Genomic DNA, 20,185 nt, shown 5'->3' on the forward strand with positions numbered 1-20,185 from the left:
CTTAATATTTATATTGAAAATATTTATATTCATCTGTATTACATTTAGAAAGAACACCTGAGTAGTTCTTTATCAGATACTTATGGTCAACAGAATAGCAGGTCACTGGTTCAGTGCAGACACAGGACTGCATCAGCGGACGTTCTGCTCTGGCTGCAGGTGTAGATCAGGTGTTACATTCAGCTTTGTCAGCTACTGGCTTGTCACGCTCGGCCTGAAGGGAATCTGATCTGTACAGTACAGACGGGGAAGTGATATCTATATCAACAGCTCTTGGAAAGACACAGAGAGAAACTGTCGACAAAAATACTTAAAGATGGGAAACCAAAGCCTGACAAAAAAAGCGTTAGCTGTTAAAGACATTGAGAAAAGAGCAAGAATGGACCAAAGCTTCCAGCCCAATTCACTTCACAGCTAATTAATGAGGGGAGGTTCCTGATGAAAAGTAAATGGCTCGTTATTTATGTCTGGGTTCTGTGTTGCTCTGATGCTCACAAATCAGGGCGGTGCTCAGTTGAAAGCTGTTGAAAAGTCAGCAGTTGATTGTCTTGGTGTTGAGTCTCTGGTGATTAATGTCCCATCAGAGGTTGGTCAGAACTTATGTGGCTGCACCAAGCTGCTTTCAGGAGTGTCAGCACATCACGATCTGCGTAAATGTTCCAGCTCCAGGATAGTTGTACGTCTAAACACCAGGCTGGACATTACATCGCTCTTTGCCATATGGAATCCTACCCTGAATCAGGAATGTGTGCCAGCTGTAAGAAGATGATCAGGCGAAGCATGGACAGAATTGACAATGCTCAACCATGTCATACTCAAACTAAATCAACAGAACATGCCTTGATGACAGTGGCATTTATTGTTACATACAGTATGTCAGTTTCAAGGTGGTTGGTGTAATTCTTTGTGGGCAGTAGTATTTCATGTTTAATATAGCCTGTTGTAACTAGTTGGGACTAAAAGAGACAAAGTCTGAGGTGGGATTAACTAGAATTTTGCCCCAACTTGAATAGAAAAGTGCTTAGTTTTAAATGACTTGTGGGCAGGAAAAGCTTTTGATGAACAGTAGGTGACAGTCAAAATTACATACAGCAAAGTTTAAGTAAAAAATGACAGCAAGTTTGTCAGTTTAACTGTTCTCTTTAACATTCAAGTTTATAATCTGACGTTTCTTTCTCTGTCTCTCTTTTTCTAGACGAGTGGGGAAAAGGTCAGTCGGTTGAGTCTGGTAGATTTGGCTGGGAGTGAGCGAGCAGCAAAGACCGGAGCCGCAGGAGAACGACTGAAAGAAGGAAGCAACATCAACAAGTATGCAAAAACTGACCACACATTTACAAACTCATGATTGCTTGTCATCCCATTTAGGCTGTTTACTTGAACCTGAACTCTGAGATTGTTTACAGCCGTGTAACATTTGTTTCCCATTTGTATTATTTCAATAGAGAGTTGTCATATCACTCTGCAGGTGCACTGTACCTGAAAATGTGTAAGAATTCATAGTGATAATGTTACATTCATGGTGAATTTTATGTTATTTACCTCCAGATAGTCGCACTTCAGCAAGTGAAAAGCCCATCTCATTGTTTTTGTGTGTATGTGTGTTTCAGGTCTCTGACGACCCTCGGCCTCGTGATCTCTGCGCTGGCTGAACAGGGGACTGCCAAAAACAAGACCAAGTTTGTCCCTTACAGAGACTCTGTTCTGACATGGCTGCTAAAGGTACAGAAACAATAGACTTGCGTGTCCACCACAGAGAGGAAATGCATTCTATCGTGCATTTTTTCATTGTCTCATAAATGCAACAAACCTAATTTCTACTCCTTTCTCTCTCCCTGCCGCTCTCTCCTGTGTCCAGGACTGTCTGGGGGGCAACAGTCGAACAGCGATGGTTGCAACCGTGAGTCCTTCAGCAGACAATTATGAGGAGACGCTGTCGACGCTGCGCTACGCAGACCGAGCTAAGAGCATAGTCAACCATGCTGTCGTTAATGAAGACCCCAACGCTCGAATCATCAGGGAGCTCAGAGAAGAAGTAGAGAAACTGCGAGTGCAGCTCACTCAGGCAGAGGTGAGACAGCTTAGAAATCTTAGAAATCTGCATGTTAAAGTCTCAGCTCTCCGTCGCGCTCATTCACAGTTTTCTTTCTCCAGTCTTTAAAAGCTCCTGACCTGAAGGAGCGCCTGGAGGAGTCTGAGAAGTTGATTCAAGAGATGACCATCACCTGGGAGCAAAAGCTTCGCAAAACGGAGGAGGTTGCACAGGTTGGACGAACAATTAAATAATAATTAAATAGATTTTCTGCATTTCTCTTTTTAATCCCTGCGTGAGAATGATGTTTGTCCTTGTGTGTGTTTGCAGGAGCGTCAGAAGCAGTTGGAGAGTCTGGGTATTTCTCTCCAGTCATCAGGGATTAAAGTCGGAGATGACAAGAGCTTTCTCGTCAACCTTAATGCTGATCCTGCTCTTAATGAACTGCTGGTGTACTACCTGAAGGTACATAATAATAATTTAGTGTCTCTGTAGACTCAGATTCAAAACACATCTCTGCTGACATAGGAAATCCTTACAAATGCACACTGTTTGCATTATACAAACTGAAGTTGCATTTTAACAACTAATCGGCGGATGTCATGTGACTGACAGTGGCTGCTGGAGTGGAAAGCATCAAACAGCTTTCAAGATTAAATATATTGAAGTTTATTGGCCTGGATAAGAACTGATGAATTAAATACAAACTTGTAGGTATAGGAGTACACTTGAGTATTTGTCTCATTTTCTTTAAATGTTGTGTCTCAGGAACACACCAAAGTGGGTTCCGCAGACTCTCAGGACATCCAGCTGTGTGGGATGGGTATACAGGGAGAACACTGCATCATCGACATTACGCCAGACACTGCTGTTGTCCTCACCCCTTATCGCAACGCTCGGTAAGTTACATAACAGGGCCAGGCTCCAGTGTTGAGCAACTCTCTGTTTTGAGGGAGGAAAACAACAACTGCAAGGATCAATAATTCGTTAACAAACAGAAACATCGGGTTTTAAGAGTAAATCCGAATGACGCCGCTGTTTCCATTGTGTTATAGGACATGTGTTAATGGTTCTCCAGTAACCAGCGCTCTGCAGCTTCACCATGGAGACCGAATCTTCTGGGGAAACAATCACTTCTTTAGGTAATTTTATACAATCCCTAAAGGTTTTCATGTTGTTTGGAAAATAAAGTTAAAATGTTGTTGTTAATTTCCATAGTTTTTTCATGTCATGGGATATCCCTCTACTCTATTTGGTGTTAATTATGTATTATTTTATATCACAACATTTTTACTCAGTTTATTTAACAATTTGAAGATGGAACAATCAGGTTTTGAGCAAATGAAATGATACCTGCAGGATCAACCTGCCTAAGCGACGTTCCCGTGGAATGGAGGAAGAGTATGGTGAGGGTGGAGTCATGAAGAACAGTGGCAGCAGTGAGCAGCTGGATGCAGATGGTGACTCAGCCAGCGAAGTGTCGAGTGAAGTCAGCTTCTCCTACGAGTTCGCCCAAACAGAGGTCATGATGAAAGCCCTGGGCAATAATGGTAAGGACACGTTGGGAAAATGAAATATCTATGTACTGCAATGTTCATTATCGTGTGTCCGTTTTCTAACTCTTCTCTGTTGTGTCCTGTCAGACCCCATGCAGGCCGTCCTCCAGTCTCTGGAGAGGCAGCATGAGGAGGAGAAGCGCTCTGCTCTGGAGCGCCAGAGTCAGATGTACGAGCAGGAACTCCAGCAGCTCCGCAAGAAGCTGAACCCGGACCGTCTGTCCACAGGTCAGTCTGGAGCGCCGACGCCCGGCCAGCAAGTTCCAGGACAACAGTCACACTACCGCAGCCTGGAGAGACTCAGCATGGGAGGGATGAGCCATTCAACCAGCGCTCAGAGCAGACTAAAGCAGTGGAATGAGGACAGGTGAGTGTCTGTGAGTGTGTCGGTATGTGCCCGCTTGTTTTGTTGCAGATTAAACATTTCCTCTTCTTCCCTGACACCCCCTGCAGAGAGGCAGTGTTGGTTAGGAGTCTGAGAAGGTTGAGGGAACAGATCGTGAGGGCAAACCTCCTGGTGCAAGAAGCCTGTTTTATCTCCGACGAGCTGGAGCGACACACTGAGTACAGAGTCACTCTGCAGATCCCATCAGACAACCTCAACGCAAACCGCAAGGTACACAAACACACTCATGAGCAAGTGTCCTTTCTTCTGTTCATAATCCATAACCTAATGAGATCTGTGTGTGTGTGTGTGTGTGTGTGTGTGTGTGTGTAGAGGGATGCTGTGCTCAGTGAACCAGCGATTCAAGTCCGACGACGTTGTCGAGGGAAACAGATCTGGAGCTTGGAGAAGATGGAGAACCGACTGGTTGACATGAGAGAGCTGTACCAGGAGTGGCAGGACTACCAGCAAAATCACCAAGACAACCCAGTGAGTTAGCACGGCAACTTTGCCATGTCAAGTCTTAAAATAATAACCTTGCCTGGTCACAATGACATCACCATCAGTAGCAGAAGTGTATACATTCTTTAAATGACTGTATTGATTGTGACTTGTGATTAACAGGTGCTAAACCTTGCATTTATTTAAAATACATTCTCGGTTTCTTCTGTCTAGATGATGCGCTCATATTTCCGTCGGGCTGACCCGTTCTTTGACGAGCAGGAGAACCACAGTCTGATCGGCGTGGCCAATGTTTTCCTGTCCTGTCTATTCTATGATGTCAAGCTGCAGTACGCCATTCCCATCATCAACCAGAAGGGAGAGGTAGGGACACTGTTGAGTTACACACAGTATAAAAGTATAAGAAATTAGATGTATCCCCCATCCATTTGTAGTGATCCCTCTGACACCTGTCTAGAGTGACTCATTGATCAACTGAAAGAGATTAAATCAGTGGATCATCACCATCACAACAGATGGAAAAATGCCAGGGTCAAAGGTCAAATTAAGAACATAAGTTTGTTACTACAATGATAATGAAGTATTCCAAAATTCTAGGAAAAGATAAACGACAGTAGGATTATTAAATATAACATCTTCCATTGTGTCTTGTGCGTTCCCTCCTCTCCCTGTGATCAGGTGGCAGGGCGTCTCCATGTGGAGGTGGTGCGGGTTGGAGGCGGCTTAGAGGACAACATAGCTGGAGGAGACGAACCAGAAAACAACCAAGACAACGAGATCCAGGATCGCAAATTTATATGCATGGTAAGACAGATACATCATCAGAGTGGCACTTTCTCCTGTGTCTATTGTGATTAGTCAGAAAGAGCCAGATTTAGCCTTTCTATTTTAATTATAAAATGTTTAAACAACCTTTGGCCTGTGCATCCTCTGCAGATTAAGATCCTGCAGGCCACTGGTCTTCCCCAGTACCTCTCCAACTTCGTCTTCTGTCAGTACTCCTTCTGGGACCAGTCTGAGCCAATCATCGTGGCTCCTGAAGTCGACCCATCATCCTCGTCACCCAGCTCCAAGGACCCACACTGCATGGTGGTGTTTGACAGCTGCAAGGTGAGCACTGGAGGGGCAGGAGAATCATCTTGTATAGCAACAAACAGCTTTCATAAGTAGTTTGAGGGAAGATTTTTATAACAGGGGTGGGCAAGTGTTCATGTCCAGGTTGTGAATATGACACTGGGCTCTGTGGGCACCGTAGGAGCTGGCGGTGTCAGTGACTGAGGATTTCATCGAGTACCTCACAGAAGGGGCTGTCGCCATCGAGGTTTATGGCCACAGGCAGGCAGATGCAGGCAGGAACCCCGCCCTCTGGGACCTCAGCATCATCCAGGCCAAGACACGCACACTACGAGACAGGTAGACTCAAACACACACACACACTCACCTCAGTCTGGCTTACAAGACTAGTTTTCAAGCAACTGATGCAAAACCAGTGTTTTGCTGTTTCCGAGATGTGTTGAAGATGTTGTTTTTTGTAGATGGAGTGAGGTAACGCGTCGTCTGGAGCTGTGGATTCAAATCCTGGAGATAAACGAGAACGGTGAGTTTGTCCCAGTGGAGGTGGTTCCTGCTAGAGATATACGGACCGGGGGAATCTTCCAGCTTCGGCAGGTAGGAACAAGCAAACTCCAGCAAACATGCCAACTTCTAAATATTATACAAAAATGTAAACTTATGTCCTATCCTCTACACTTCCTCTCCCTGCTCATCTGTAGGGTCAGTCAAGGCGGATCCAGGTGGACGTGCGTTCCGTTCAGGACTCGGGCACCATGCCTCTGATTTCAGAGATAGTGCTTGCTGTGTCGGTGGGCTGCGTTGAGATCAGGAACACTGCAGCAAACCCGGAAGAAGATGAGATGGACAGTTATCAGGTAGATCAGTGGAATATATATGACTGTCCATAGTGTCTGTTTACCTAATTTCACTAAACCTTAAATCAATTTGCTGCTGAACTGAAGCCAAAGATTATTGAGTGACTGGTTTTTTTGGACAGGAAAGAGATCTGGAACGTTTGCGGGGGCAGTGGTTAGCCGCTCTCACCAAGAGACAGGAATACCTCGACCAACACCTGCAAAGCCTGGTCAGCAAATCAGGTAACACACCATTGTTTCCTTTATTCTCAGGGATTTAATCGTCCGTGGTGTCTTCAGAGGGGCTTGCTAAATGTATTGTTGTGTGCACAGAAAAGACAGAGGATGACATGGAGAGGGAGGCTCAGCTGCTGGAGTGGCGCTTGACTCTGACAGAGGAGAGAAACGCCGTCATGGTGCCCTCTGCTGGCAGCGGCATTCCCGGAGCGCCTGCTGAATGGTGGGACACATGGCAGGACGGGTTCCTGTCTCTAATTTATGAATGTTTCCTCATGTTCAAACTACATCACTTCAAGGTACAGACAAATACATGTAATGATGATAAGCTGTTGTGCATGTGTGTTCACAGGGTTCCTCTGCCAGGCATGGAGACTCATACTCCTGTCCTCTTCCTGAACCTCAAACGTACGTCCCTTCTTTGGGTGTAAAACCATTTAATTCTGATCCATACGCCAATAATTATATTACATCAAATTATGATCTATATTAAGACACACTTTTATTGGTTGAGTAATTTTTGCTTGAAGGATTGTTTCTCCACTCTCAGGCTGCTTTATAATGGTTTTCTTCTTGTTGTTACTCCAGCCGATGACCTCAGCTCCCAGGACCAGTTTGAGGTTCCTGAGGCCGGAGGTTTGGATGCGTCTCTGAGTGGAGAAGATGAGGATGACTTCTTTGACCTGCAAATTGTCAAACACTACGATGCAGAGGTGAGCACCAGGGATGAAATGGTGTGGAAACTTCCCACTGGAGAGTTAACTTGTGACAGCACTAGATTTCACAAAACATTTTACAAGAAAAGCAGCATATAGGCTCAGTAGCACTTTGATCGTGCGTGAGTGCTTGCGTGTGTGTGGATTAGAATTGTTATCTTGTGTTGCTGCCACATTCGTCAGACATCAATGTTATCATGTTCCCTTGTGTCATCAGGTCAAATCTGAAATGTTGCAAAATAGGCGCTTTTTCCTCCCTGGGGTGCCACCTTGTGCCACAGTCTGTCAATTCTCATCCCATCACATAAGACTCCACTTCCCTGCTGCTGCACTAATCAGACACTTTCTATATATAACTGTAGCGTCAGACTCTATATTTATATCTAGTATTTTACAAATCAAAAACTTCTGATCTGCAAAAATCTGCCAAATGAGTTGTCTATAAAAATGAAATAGAGAGTGGGGATGGTGATTTAATTTAATTTAATCAGTATTTGTTTGAACGCTCTGTAAAACAGATAATAATATGGCAACCCTGGTGAGGATGAACCTGGATTAAACAATTTAAAGGAATTCCTGTAGTCCTTGTGTTCAATAGTTTCACTGACAAACTGTGTGTGTCGAATCCACAGGTGAAAGCAGAGGCATCATGGGACTCCACCATTCATGAATGTCCCCAGCTCAGTCGTGGTGGAGCATGGCCCGAGCAGCGGGTATACCTGACCATCAGAGTAATCGTCCAGCTCAGCCATCCTGCCGACATGCAGCTGGTGTTGAGGAAAAGAATCTGTGTCAACGTCAATCCCGGCCGCCAAGGCTTTGCCCACAACTTCCTCAGAAGGATGTCCACCCGCAGCACCATCCCAGGCTGTGGGGTCACGTTCGAGGTGGTCTCCAACATCCCCGGGGTGAGGAAATGAAAAGATGTCAGACATTCTGTGTTCAGCACAGTGGATTACTGAACACGTGTTTTCGTATGTTCTGTCCCATCAGGACGCCCCCGGATCAGAGGACAGGGAGATGCTGGCCAACCTCGCCGCCAGCGCACACAACAGCCAGTCAGGAGATGAAGAGGCTGCCATCGAGAAATACCTCCGAAGTGTCATGAGTCTGGAGAACATCCTGACTCTGGACAGACTAAGACAGGTAGATAGAGAAACTAATGGAAATGCATATAAACACACACAAAACGATAGATATGATATTTGTGGAGCTAGTATAAAACTAGACACTATCAATGTGTGTGTTTGTTCGTTTGTTCTAGGAGGTTGCAGTGAAGGAGCAACTGGCTGGCAGAGGCAGGAGCAACAGACGGAGCATAAGTTCTCCATCTGTCCACAGGGTAAATCACAAAGACATTTTCAGCCATGAACTCCAGAGAATGTCCACAGAATTGGGGCCGGACTTTGTTCTGCGTTTGCTTTTCACATATGAACGCAGTGGGAGATTCTCAGCTCAGACACATTCACAGCAACACAGAATCTACCTGAGGGAGTTTTTAAGAGAGGGGGGTGCTGCAGAGATCACCTTTTTCTGTTTACAGCACATTATCACCAAAAGCTCTCTTGAATCTCTATTTTGGGTCCTCTATGTGTATGGCACCTCATTTTCATCCTGAGATATTAGTTTTCCTCAAGTTTATTTTAATTGTCCTTCTTCCATGTGGTTGAAAAACATCAACAAACCCACTCGCCCATCGTGAATCCTCTGGAGGGTCACCTGCTGTTTTCTCACATTGGCTAATCCAGATATTGTCTAGAGTTACTACGAGGGGGCTGGCAGGAGAAACACATTTGCATTCTCACATGCAGCCCCTCTGGAGAATGTCAGGAGATTATCTGGAGTTCAGTGCATGTCTGAAAGCGGCTTATGAGATGATACTAGTATATTGTAATTTGATCTCTGTCCATCCTCAGCTGTCTGGAAGTAGACAAGATTTATCCACAACCTGCCTGCTGGATGATAAGGTAACATACTTCTTGTAGAATTTATTAACATTTGGCAAAAAAAAAAATAACAGTACACATATCTGATAGTTATTTCACCTTTTCATGCCTTTGTGCTGTCGTCTCTTTGCCTGTCTCCTCCACAGGGTCGATGGGAGAGTCAGCAGGACATCTTCATGCCTTCTCAGTTTCACCGCACCCTCCCCCGCCCAGCCTCCTCCCCGTCCACCTACTCCAGCTCCCTTTCTTCATCCAGTACTTCCTTTGCTACAACCCCGCCACAGAATCAGGAACCAGAGCAAGGTAAACCTCCTCCCTTTAACCCCCCTCTGTCTCTCCTCCCCCATGACTTTCCTGTACTCGTACATCTTACTCTCTTACTCCTCCTTCTTTCATTCTCCTCTCCTCCTTTTTTTCTTTTCTGGGTTAATTCATTTCTTCTCAATAATCCTTTATTTTTATGCCCTCTCCTCTTGGTCTTTCGACCTCATCCCTTCTTCTGTCTGATGCTTCCATAAAAACATATTTTACTACAACATCCCGTGTTGTTTACATTGTAAGACATTGGGTTTATTCTCTGTTCCCATCATTCCCAGCAAATGTGATATGTAATATCTCTCCTCCTACTTCCCTCTTTTGGTTTCGTGCTGTTTCATGCCTTTTCCTCTCTGCTCATATTCATGACTTGAGATTAGAGCTTCTGATCATCTGCATCTCTGTCGACTGATTCATAGTGATTTATTTTCCATGTCAGTCACAATCCCTGTTACTGTGACACATGTTTGAGATTAACTCTGTTTTCAAAATGAACAGAGTTAATCGATTTTTGATTCATTTCTGTTTCCAGTTAATAGACTGCTCCTAGAATGTTTTTCATTGTAATTGCTCAAACAACCATCTCCGCCTGCGCCGGCGGATGTTTTCTCTCGTCAGTCTTTCACTGGGTTTGGGGGTTTTGGCCATTTCCTGAACTCGCTTTTCAACTTCCTGTCTTAATCTTTCACACGTCCTCTACCTCCCGTACCTCCTCCTGTTTCCTTGCCTCCTTCCTCTCTTCTACATCCTCTTCCTCCACTCTCGTCTCCCCACCTCCCTCCCCCAGGTCGCTTAGGACTTGCTGCCTCTTATCTTTCAGTGAAGGCGCTGGTTCCTCAGATGCCGAAACTGCTAAAGTCCCTGTTTCCTGCACGAGATGAAAAGAAGGAGCTGAGACCTTCACCAAACAGCCAGCAGGTCAGCAGAGACTGGGTCCTAGAGCCCAGTGGCACAAACCTTCTCTATTGCCTCACCAGTTACAGTCAAGATGTCCTTGAGCAAGGCACTTGGATTTCATTTTTGGTTAAATCCAGTTTGCACTCCACGATTTTCACAGTTGCACAGTTCACAACTTGTCTTGTTAGTCTTGCAGTCATTGTGAGGTCACACTGCACGACTGACTGACGACAGGGAGTCACACCCTACGCCAAACTTTGTTTAATCACTACATAACGTGCAAGAAGAGACATGCTGAGTCTGGTCCTCCTGCTGTTACCTAATGTGTCATCCTGCCACAGAATGACACATCAAGCTGGAGGAGGTGAAACTCTTCAGTAGAAATCATTTTACCGTCCGAACTTGTCCTAGCCCGAGATAGGCATTTTGTTTTGTCTGAATCTGAACCGAGTAGTTCAATAGTAATTAAGTTAATAATTCACCTCACACGCATGGATATTGTTTGATTTACAAGCCAAATCAGAGAAAAAAAATTGTACAACGATTTAGTGGAACTTTGAGTGGAGCTTTATTTGATTGTGTTAAAATGTTTGGGTAGGATCAAGATAGCGCTATTGGAGGAATGGATGTAAAACTTTTAAAAACTTTAAATAGTAAAACATTATACTAGAATGTTATGACTAGTACATTTCCAGTATAGTGAACATATACTGGTTGATCAATCAATCAAATTGATTGATATGTGCATGCATACATGTACCCTTATTTCCTTGTCCTGACCTTTGTTGACGTATCCCGGCAGCATGTGCCTCGCATTGTTACATCACCCGGAGGGGACGACAACAGGGTCAAGACCGAGACGGTGAGATTGTGCCCCGTCCTCCCTCCCCTTACATGTTGACTTCTGTTTGTTTTATCACTTCTGTTTGTTAATCAGTAACTTCAAATTAAATTTTGTTTAACGTCTACTCATAAATATGGCGATTGGGGAAGGGGGGTGAAGTGTGACACTTCTGGAGTCTCAGGGGCAAACTTTGTTTGAGCAGAATCCAATATAGTTGAAGTCAATGGTGAGTCCTACTTCAGACGTAATACAACAACAGCAAAACCATAAAATGCCTCCATACTGCTTGTGTGGTGTCATCCAAGTGTTCGGTAGCCCGGACATTTCAATTTGACTTGAAACGAGGTAATTTACACCAGGTTTTAGGCCGAAATGTCTGCTGATATCTTCTGAAAAGGTCCATTCAGGAACCATCTTTGGTTTAAAACACAATGTAAATGACCTCGTTTCGAGTCAATATATATGTCGGGGATTAAAGATCCTTTGATGACACCACACGAGCAGTATGGAGGCATGTAACGTCTGAAGATGGGTCACTAATCAGCTACACTGTTTACCCTGAAACTCAAAAAATGTTTTGTGGACTCAAGCACTTCAGCCACCCCCCCATTCGGCATAGGAGTGAGTAGATGATGAGTGAATTTCATTTCTGGGTGAACTATCCCTTTGAGTCAGGTTTATTTTAGTAAAACTCTTACGTGCTTATATTCACATTGAAGCATCATTGGTCCCTTGAGTTCTATCTGTCCATACTGACCTCAGAGCAGTTTAATAGGGGAGTGTCAAGAGAGAGAGGCAGAAGTATCAGAGACATTCTGACTCTTAGTCCCTATTATGGAAAACACCAAATCGTATTTTCCTTTTCTATCGTACTATAAACACAGCGACTCTGGAGGACACGCACTAGATCTGACTAACTCAGACTGCAAACCTCTCAGAGTATCTTTGCTTGAACAGTGTTATTACACAGAATGAGGATTTACTTACACTGAAACGACTTTATGAAGGAACTCTTATTCCTGTAATTCTAAATTACTGCTATCAACTTCATTTATTCTTCTGGTTACACCTCGATTCTTGATCACGTCCAGACGTAAAAGGACAAGTGAGGGAAATTAATACAAATAATACAAACACATAACAGACCATGCACTTGTTACCTTCCTTCCTTTTGGCTCAAAAAATGATTATAGCATATCTAGGGAAGTTGATTATTAGTGCTGATTTTTTATTTTTATTTTTTTGCCTTGTCTGCATGTTCTCCTCTCTCCCTCCGTTCCTGTGGCAACTGTGGGTTTCCTGTAGACCGTTATTCTGCAGCCCCCAACCAAAGACAAGCGGGCAGAGTTCCCAGAAGTCCCTCCTCTTCCTGTGCATGACCCGCATGACATCACCTCCCTCAGCCAGTCGTCAAGCGGCTACTTCTCCACTAGCGTTTCTACGGTTACCCTGTCTGACGTCCTCCAACCTTCCTCCTCGTCTTCCTCCCTCCTGGCGGCTGAGACCGCGTTACCCTCAAATCCCCAGCAGCAGCAGCAGGGGGCTGACGGGAACGATGTTGTGACCTCTCCTTCTCAGTGCGCCGCCAAGATGGCCGCCATCGCGCCACCCTCTTCAAACAGCTCAGCCAATCACAACAACGTCAAGGCGGAAAACTCCTTCTCCAAACAGAAGCTGGTAAATTCAGGCGGAGGAGGGGAAGGCTTTGAGCGGCTGGAAATCTTAGTGGACGATGAAGAGCGTAGCCGTGTGGACATTCTGCCTGATTGGCTGACGGACGGGTCGTATGTCACGGTCGGAGGCAATAAGGCGGGGACAGTGCGCTACATGGGAATGACGCAGTTTGCGGAGGGCGTGTGGGTGGGGGTGGAGCTGGATACGCCTGTAGGTAAGTACACGATTAAAGGTTTAACCAAATTACACACACAAACTAGAAAGGCACTCAGAGAGTTCATACGACGAGTCCCAACAGTCTCCTTATTAAACCACATTTATATTCACTAGATCCTCACTTTTATTTGGATTTATATTTACAAGCTTTATTATTTACATTGGGAGCGGGTCCTCTCTACGGAGGCCGCCATGTTTTTTACAGTAGCCCAAACTGGACAAACCAAACACATTATACGTTTTCAAGACAACTAAGGTCTCTTATGTTTAATAGGGGAGGGTGAGGTGGGGGTATTCAGTTGCAACATAGAACTTCACCACTAGATGTCACTAAATTCTACACACTGAACCTTTGAAAACAAACGAACATGGTGATATAAATGATGAGGATTATAATGTTGTGGTTTTGTTCCTCCAGGTAAGAATGACGGATCAGTCGGAGGTCACCGGTACTTCCACTGTAAACCGGGTTACGGGGTGCTGGTTCGCCCAGACCGTCTGTCCTGTCGTGATAGGACCAGTCGGCAGACGGGAGAGTTTCCTCCTGCCGCCCACGTCCCCATTCTGCGAGGAGAAGCCATTGTTGCACGGAGGGGGGAGAACCGCAAGTCCTGGAGCAGTTGAAACCCAGAAGCAAGGAGCTTGATGGGAGAAATGAACTCCTTACAACCCTGGTCCACCTTCTTCTCCTGCTCCGGCTATCAGCTATGCAACAGGCTTATGCATCAGAACTAACTTACTGCCAATGCTTCTATTGAAGGGAACAACACTCACATCCATTCACTGTCAATGGTTGGAAAGAGACAATTCAGAGTGAGTTGATGAAAGACTATGCAGTGTATGCAGAAGTCTATGAAAAGACATCTTGGAACGTAAATTAAAATGGATGGCGGTCAGTGGGACGACTGCTGAGAGTGAATGGAAGCAGATCTTCTCATGTTTGGAGCGTCAGCCCTTTTGGAGGGAGTGGCCTCGACGCTGCAGATGCTCTGATCTGTTTTCTCTGCTGATATACACGGATGCAAACTACTCACATTTAACTATGTTTTAAATCCGGTGCAGGTAAAAAAACAAACAAATGCTGTCAACCCTCACAGTTGCAGCTTACTTCTGCTGCGTTTCCAACCTGTGATGTGTTTGCATCCCTGGATATGAAGTGTAGGCCTGATGTCCCAGAATTCCCCGCTCCGGCTGCCACTTTCCTGAACCCTCTGGGTCCTTTTCTCTCGAAGATGAGACTCTCCCAAAATGTGCCTTCACCACGGCTTGTTTTGCAGTTTTTATTTCTGTGTATTTAATTTCTGTTGGCTGTGTTTGTGTCGAGGAGAAAGCCTTGTGCTACGTGTGAGGTGATCTCAGGGACTGTAGTGGGGAAAGGTTAAGGATGGACGCGTGTGTGTGTGTGTTTATGTGTGTATTTGTAAATGTTGTACAGTGTTGACATGTATGCACAAGATCATGTTGTTGTAGTCGTGTTGGGAGTTGAAGATGAGACGTGTAGAGCAGGAAAAGTGCGTCCTTGTTGGACAGAGCCACTATGGGAGAGAGTTAGTTTTCTACTGGGAGGTTTTAAAAGTCGATTTTGCACTTGAGATGTTGGATTAGAAGCTTCTGTACGTGAGGCGGCGAAATGGAGGGGTAGAGGACATGATATCAGACAGAGGCTGGTGGAATGTGGAGACAAGCCTATCTGGGCTCTCTGGATGTCTGAATTTGACAGGGAGTTTTGTGGTTATCCTCTGAAACCAGGAGGTCTATAGAGTAGTACTGTGGGGGTGCGTTGGTGGAAATAGGCACGTGTGCACATTGAGGAAAAGAAAGCAAGTTATCCTGCAAGGAGCATCAGGCTTGAGAAGAGGAAGGATTTGCTTCTATGCATTTTAATGTGCTTTTATTGTTTCAAAAAAAGAAATTTAAGTTTTATATTTTATTTCAATATGACACACAAATGGGAGATGAGCTGAGATGTACATTTTGGGAAAGTTTTTAAAACACCGAAGACTGATGTAACCTTCCTGACACATCTGCTGGAGTAAATGACGAAGATGGGACGAACTTTGGGATTTTTTAATTTTTTAGTTAATTTTTTTATTGAAAATCCTTGAGGGACTTTTAACGTTTAATACTGACCTCATTCCTGTGTAATAATTTATAGGAAAGCATTGGCAGTGCACCGCAGCTGTTGGATACTTAGCGTTGGTCATAAATCTATGAGGAATGTTGACAGAATACACATGCGCTTGAAAAACATTTCCAAGTTAAAGGGCCAATCCAAACGTTTTCCAGATGAAGTTCAGTTTATTCCTCCTCAGCGTCTATAAACAGTCCATACTCTGTCTCGCCTGGTGTGGCTCTGGAGGAGCTTTCTGTCCGGTCTGAGACAATAACCCTGTGATGTCATCAGGGTTACGCCATGAAGACTACAAGGAAAGAGCAGCGAGTGCAGAGTGTGATGGACATATGTTCGTCATGTGGGAGGGGTCTAATGAAAGAGTCACCCAAGCAATTTCAGAAATGACCTGCGGGTAGAATCCGCACGATTGGCTACGGAGGTGACCCAGAGTCTGTCTTCCACTCATGCACAACACAGCGGGAGGTTCTCTGCACAGACACTTTCACTACAGCATCAAATCCTCTGCATTACTCAGGCGAGAGGTGGAGCAGCTGGGTGCAGCAGGAAGTGACGTATAACCTCTGCTGCATAGATCACGTGATCAAACTTTACAGAAAACATCACAAACTCTCTGGGATCACTCGCAGTGGTTTAGAGGATGCGTACTTCCTTCACTCTTTAAAGAATTACATATTAGCTGGTTGGCCAGTTTTTTTCTGAAAACTCATTGCAGTAAATTAATTGGAAATTAATGTTCAGAACCAGAGCTGTTGTAAAAGAGGGTGGGCACTGTGGCACTCTGTGGTCAATGTGTGAAGTGTCCGAGTCCTCCTCAGCCTCTCAGAGGGATCGTGCTGATTGGCTGAATCTGCCAGGTTCAGTTCATATCCTGATGACGAACCTTTATGTGTCCGTGGACATGTTTGTGGACGTGTTCCTTCATGTCCACGGACTCATGCGTTGTCGTCGTTGGCTGTTTCTATGGTAACAGTTAATTGCATACAAAATAATCTGATGGATTTCAGATGGAGATGATATATCAACTTGTATAAATACTTTATATGGAATACTATAAGTGCATGTAAAGGCACCGAGTATTTCCAAACACGATCGTCTTTATTGATAACATGTGTTCGTTTTTCCTCATTCCTGTATATCATGTGTTTCTTAATTCAAGAAGCGAGATCTTACTATTTATATTTAAATGCTCGTACACATGCCTTTATCGCATGAAAATTGATAAAGCCTTTTATTTGAATAAATCTTGCACAAATGGTTCCATGAAAATTGCTGCTATTAGCATTGTAAATTTACCTGTAAATGGATCAATTGATTTATCTCTCACTCTCAGTGTATCTTTCTGTTTACGAGATTAGACTTCTATATTTGTCTTTTCTTTTTCAATCCTGAAACTAATGTCAGCGCTTTGGGTTCAGTGACCAATATATTTTTCATGAAAAGGTAACCTTTTGAAAACGAGGCACTTTGTACAGTGAGCCTTGAAGAAGTGATGGCTAGAATAATAAAATCCGCTCTGCATTGATTTTAAAGGAGGAATGAAACTGTCTGTTAAAGCTGAAGTGTGAGACGAGGACACGGTGTGTCGCCATCTTCTAGTTATTGCCTGTGTATTTATTACCGGCCTTAAAGCCCCAGGACCCTGGAGTCCTCTGATTGGTTGGGTACTGTAGGTCTGGTTTGTTATTGGTTGGCAGGTTAGTGAGGTGCTATGTAGCTTGGACTTGTTGGTTTAGTTTTTGTTAAATTGTGGATCATAATAGTTACGTGGTAAATGAAGAGTGGGAGGAAAGTTTTTGTGTGTGTGTGTGTGTGTGTGTGTGCGTGTGTGCATGTGTGCGAGTGTTGGGGGGGCTACAGGCTTTGATCCAGTTGTGTCAGCGAGTTCTTACCGAGATGGGAAGCGACCAATGGCTGCGTCTTTCCTCACGATACTTGTAGCTGTGGGTGAGAGACGCTCGCCCAACCCCCCCGTCTCTGTGGCTGGTCTCAGCCTGCACACTTGGGTTCGGGGGTTAGAGATCACTTCAGGCTTCTGGCTTCTTTATGTTATTGTGCCTCTGAAACCACGAAACCATGTATCTTCCACACACTGTTTTTCATATCAGTGCTTCAGTTCATTTGCACAAACGTCTCCAGAGGGAAATCAAATAATTCATCTCTGGAACAAGTAGGAAGAAAATATAACCAGATTTTTATCACTCAGATGTATTAATTTTTCAGCTTTCATGTCAACATTGAGGTTTTTTGGAGCAATATTCCTTCACCCACTGTTCTACTGCCAGTCATGTCAAAAGAGGGAAATGCAACACTGTATTTTACACCTTAGCTCAGCTCAAATGTAGTGCTCAGATAACTTCCCGCAGAGCTCTACTTGTCTCAATGCAGGTGCAGCATCATGCGTCATCAGGTGAAGTGTGACACTGACATCAGATAGAAACACATGATCCACTTCAGTGATGGTGTCCAACTGTAGATTACAGTAAAGCCTAAAGTATTATTCATGTGACTGTCTCCACCATCAGAACCACGTTTTGTCATTTTACTTATGTGTCCAGGAACTTTCAGACAGTCTTCTGATCTGAGTCTTCATACCCTCACAATGTTTTCATTTTTTTTTATTTGACTGTTTTATTCTTGTTTCTTTCTTTTATCGTAAGTGCTCCTGTTTTGCCTAGATTTTGGTTCCATATCTTTTGTTGCATTTGGCCACGTGCTGCTGCAGCATTGGGACCTCTGGTTCAGAGCAGCGTGTCTCCTCTCTGCCTTAACGTGGCCTTTAAACTGGAGCCAGACCGGTTTTAGCAGGAATAATCCCAACTGCAGAACCCTCAGTGTCCTGTGCGGATTCAGCGTGAGCGTTCAAAATCCATATTAACCCACTTTGGTTTGACTATGAAACAATAAAGATGTCAAAAACCTAACATTTTTAAAACCTGGAGTCATTTGGAGAGGGAAGGCCATTATGTCGCCCCCTGGTGGCTACTGTCAAACTTTAAATATTGCATCCCACACTGCCCCCCCAGCAGCGTGCATCACAGCGTCTGCCTGCCCGGGATCACATCAAACCTATAATCAATGTTCCGTTCCTGCCTCCGAAGCGAGTTTCCACCTTGTGACTACCTCTGTCCCGCGTCGCGCTCTGCCAACTTCCTCCCTGAGGCCTTTCAGCTGATTAAGAGCTGTACCTGCTTCACTTCTCCACTGTCTGCGTCCAGCTCTCTTCCATGCATTAGCAATACACGGCTGCGAGGTGATACGGCACAACCTTTTTACAGCTTTATTTATTTTCCATTGAGAGCTGCGGCTGCTCCTCGTGTTGCATTTTGAAGACAGTTGTTAACAATATTCCTCCCAGGTACCTGCAGCCATAATAAACTGAGCTGTGTAATAATAGAAGCTGAAGTGGAGGGTTTGGTGCTTTTAAAGTCAGGGAGACATTCCTGCAAAAAAAAGAAGCCCTTCCTGTATCCTGTCACACATTTACATCATCAAAATGGTCTTAATGTGGCCTCAGCCTCATCTACATTATCAATATATCTCCATCATCCCGACTAATCGATATCTCTCATTGCTACTGTTGATTCTGTGGAGCAGGTTTGTGTTGATGTGTCATTTGTGCGTGCGAGTGCACCATCAGAGTGGTAGTTCAGTGTATGTGTGTGTATAAATATGCGCATATTAAGACTTATAAAACAACCATCTGAGCACAAGTTTGGGTTTGTTGATTAATTTAATGGTTTTATGTAATTCTATGCTGCAATCCAAAGAATAATCCTGTGTTATAATACATTTATCATTTTCTATCATCTGAACAGTAATCTGGTAAGAAAGAAATAAACAAAAGGAAGATTAACAAGAGCATTTGTTCTTTTATTTGTACCAAGAGAATAAATGTTTAAAGACTGAAGCCGAGTCGTTCTGTTATGACTGCAATTTACATGAAGCTAGGTGGTGAATTAAAGCAGCTGTAAGTCGACGGATGTCAGGAGATGTATCACATATAAAAGATTTGGAGTCGTTGCCCGTCTGAAAGATTTTTGTGTGCGCTGATCGTAAATCTTCTTTCTTGTAACACAATGTTCACATCACATGGGATCCTCAGCGGATGAAGGTCTCGGTTGTCATGGAGACAGATCAGCATGCAGTCACAGTAGCTAATTTCTCAAATTGTTGTCTTGTGAACTTCACCCTCTGATGAAGACTGATACTGATGAAGGCTCAGAAAAAACCTGGTGGGTGGACCTTGAGTTGGGATTGTTTCATCCAGTTTCACTCTGAGGGTTTGTTCTTTAAACAAGATAAAACCACCTTAGTGGGAGAAGTCTCACTGCTCATTTGAGGTGCTGTTACTAATATGGATGATTAGTTTTAATACAAATTTAATTCAGACAAATTTTTATAGGTCAAACAGTTTCAAGCGTTGGAATCAGCTTCTTTGAGCAGACGTCCCTGGAATAAACATTCAGCATTTCAACAATGTTTGTTTCACATGATTAAAACCAACCTGAACATATTTAAGACCTAGTACATCTTATTCTAAAAAAACGTGACAGTTCTTAGAAAACCAAAAGATCTGATATAAACTTGTCAGGTCCTTAAAATTAAGAATTAAGATACATTTATTTAAATGCACCATGGTTTTATGGTCAGATGGACATATACAGGAAGCAGCTGAAAGTGAAACCTCAAAATCATTTATAAAAAGAAGCTCTGGCTTCTTAAAGCTGCACTTCCTGGTTTTCAATGATTTCAACTTTGTCTTACTGTTTTACAGGAAGTGAAAGGAGCTTTGAATGAACTTCTTTGCACAGCTCCAGCTAATCCTTTACATATTCTACGAGACATGCTGGAACAGAACAGGACAAAC

The 20,185-nt window shown here is 44.0% G+C and overlaps 1 protein-coding gene across 2 annotated transcripts in view; it reads left to right on the forward strand.

The window, feature by feature from the left end:
• kif13ba (kinesin family member 13Ba) overlaps nucleotides 1–19,338 on the forward strand; it is a 46,193-nt gene extending 26,855 nt beyond the window's left edge. Inside the window, exons 9-38 of one of the 2 annotated variants that reach the window (XM_062389719.1) lie at nucleotides 1,196–1,308; nucleotides 1,608–1,719; nucleotides 1,856–2,068; nucleotides 2,152–2,262; nucleotides 2,360–2,494; nucleotides 2,798–2,928; nucleotides 3,085–3,171; nucleotides 3,389–3,579; nucleotides 3,673–3,952; nucleotides 4,039–4,201; nucleotides 4,304–4,459; nucleotides 4,646–4,795; nucleotides 5,111–5,236; nucleotides 5,369–5,542; nucleotides 5,688–5,845; nucleotides 5,968–6,100; nucleotides 6,205–6,360; nucleotides 6,483–6,582; nucleotides 6,673–6,799; nucleotides 6,929–6,984; nucleotides 7,165–7,289; nucleotides 7,925–8,200; nucleotides 8,286–8,438; nucleotides 8,557–8,634; nucleotides 9,209–9,259; nucleotides 9,385–9,541; nucleotides 10,341–10,471; nucleotides 11,253–11,312; nucleotides 12,600–13,182; nucleotides 13,603–19,338. In XM_062389719.1, the coding sequence (XP_062245703.1) occupies nucleotides 1,196–1,308; nucleotides 1,608–1,719; nucleotides 1,856–2,068; nucleotides 2,152–2,262; nucleotides 2,360–2,494; nucleotides 2,798–2,928; nucleotides 3,085–3,171; nucleotides 3,389–3,579; nucleotides 3,673–3,952; nucleotides 4,039–4,201; nucleotides 4,304–4,459; nucleotides 4,646–4,795; nucleotides 5,111–5,236; nucleotides 5,369–5,542; nucleotides 5,688–5,845; nucleotides 5,968–6,100; nucleotides 6,205–6,360; nucleotides 6,483–6,582; nucleotides 6,673–6,799; nucleotides 6,929–6,984; nucleotides 7,165–7,289; nucleotides 7,925–8,200; nucleotides 8,286–8,438; nucleotides 8,557–8,634; nucleotides 9,209–9,259; nucleotides 9,385–9,541; nucleotides 10,341–10,471; nucleotides 11,253–11,312; nucleotides 12,600–13,182; nucleotides 13,603–13,808 (4,692 nt within the window). In that variant the 3' untranslated portion in view covers nucleotides 13,809–19,338. The remainder of the gene's footprint in view (nucleotides 1–1,195; nucleotides 1,309–1,607; nucleotides 1,720–1,855; nucleotides 2,069–2,151; nucleotides 2,263–2,359; nucleotides 2,495–2,797; nucleotides 2,929–3,084; nucleotides 3,172–3,388; nucleotides 3,580–3,672; nucleotides 3,953–4,038; nucleotides 4,202–4,303; nucleotides 4,460–4,645; nucleotides 4,796–5,110; nucleotides 5,237–5,368; nucleotides 5,543–5,687; nucleotides 5,846–5,967; nucleotides 6,101–6,204; nucleotides 6,361–6,482; nucleotides 6,583–6,672; nucleotides 6,800–6,928; nucleotides 6,985–7,164; nucleotides 7,290–7,924; nucleotides 8,201–8,285; nucleotides 8,439–8,556; nucleotides 8,635–9,208; nucleotides 9,260–9,384; nucleotides 9,542–10,340; nucleotides 10,472–11,252; nucleotides 11,313–12,599; nucleotides 13,183–13,602) is intronic. The other variant, XM_062389726.1, reaches the window with a different exon arrangement.
• Nucleotides 19,339–20,185: the final 847 nt, after the last annotated feature.

This window comes from Platichthys flesus, chromosome 1 (assembly GCF_949316205.1).
Source record: "Platichthys flesus chromosome 1, fPlaFle2.1, whole genome shotgun sequence".
Lineage (NCBI taxonomy): Eukaryota > Metazoa > Chordata > Actinopteri > Pleuronectiformes > Pleuronectidae > Platichthys > Platichthys flesus.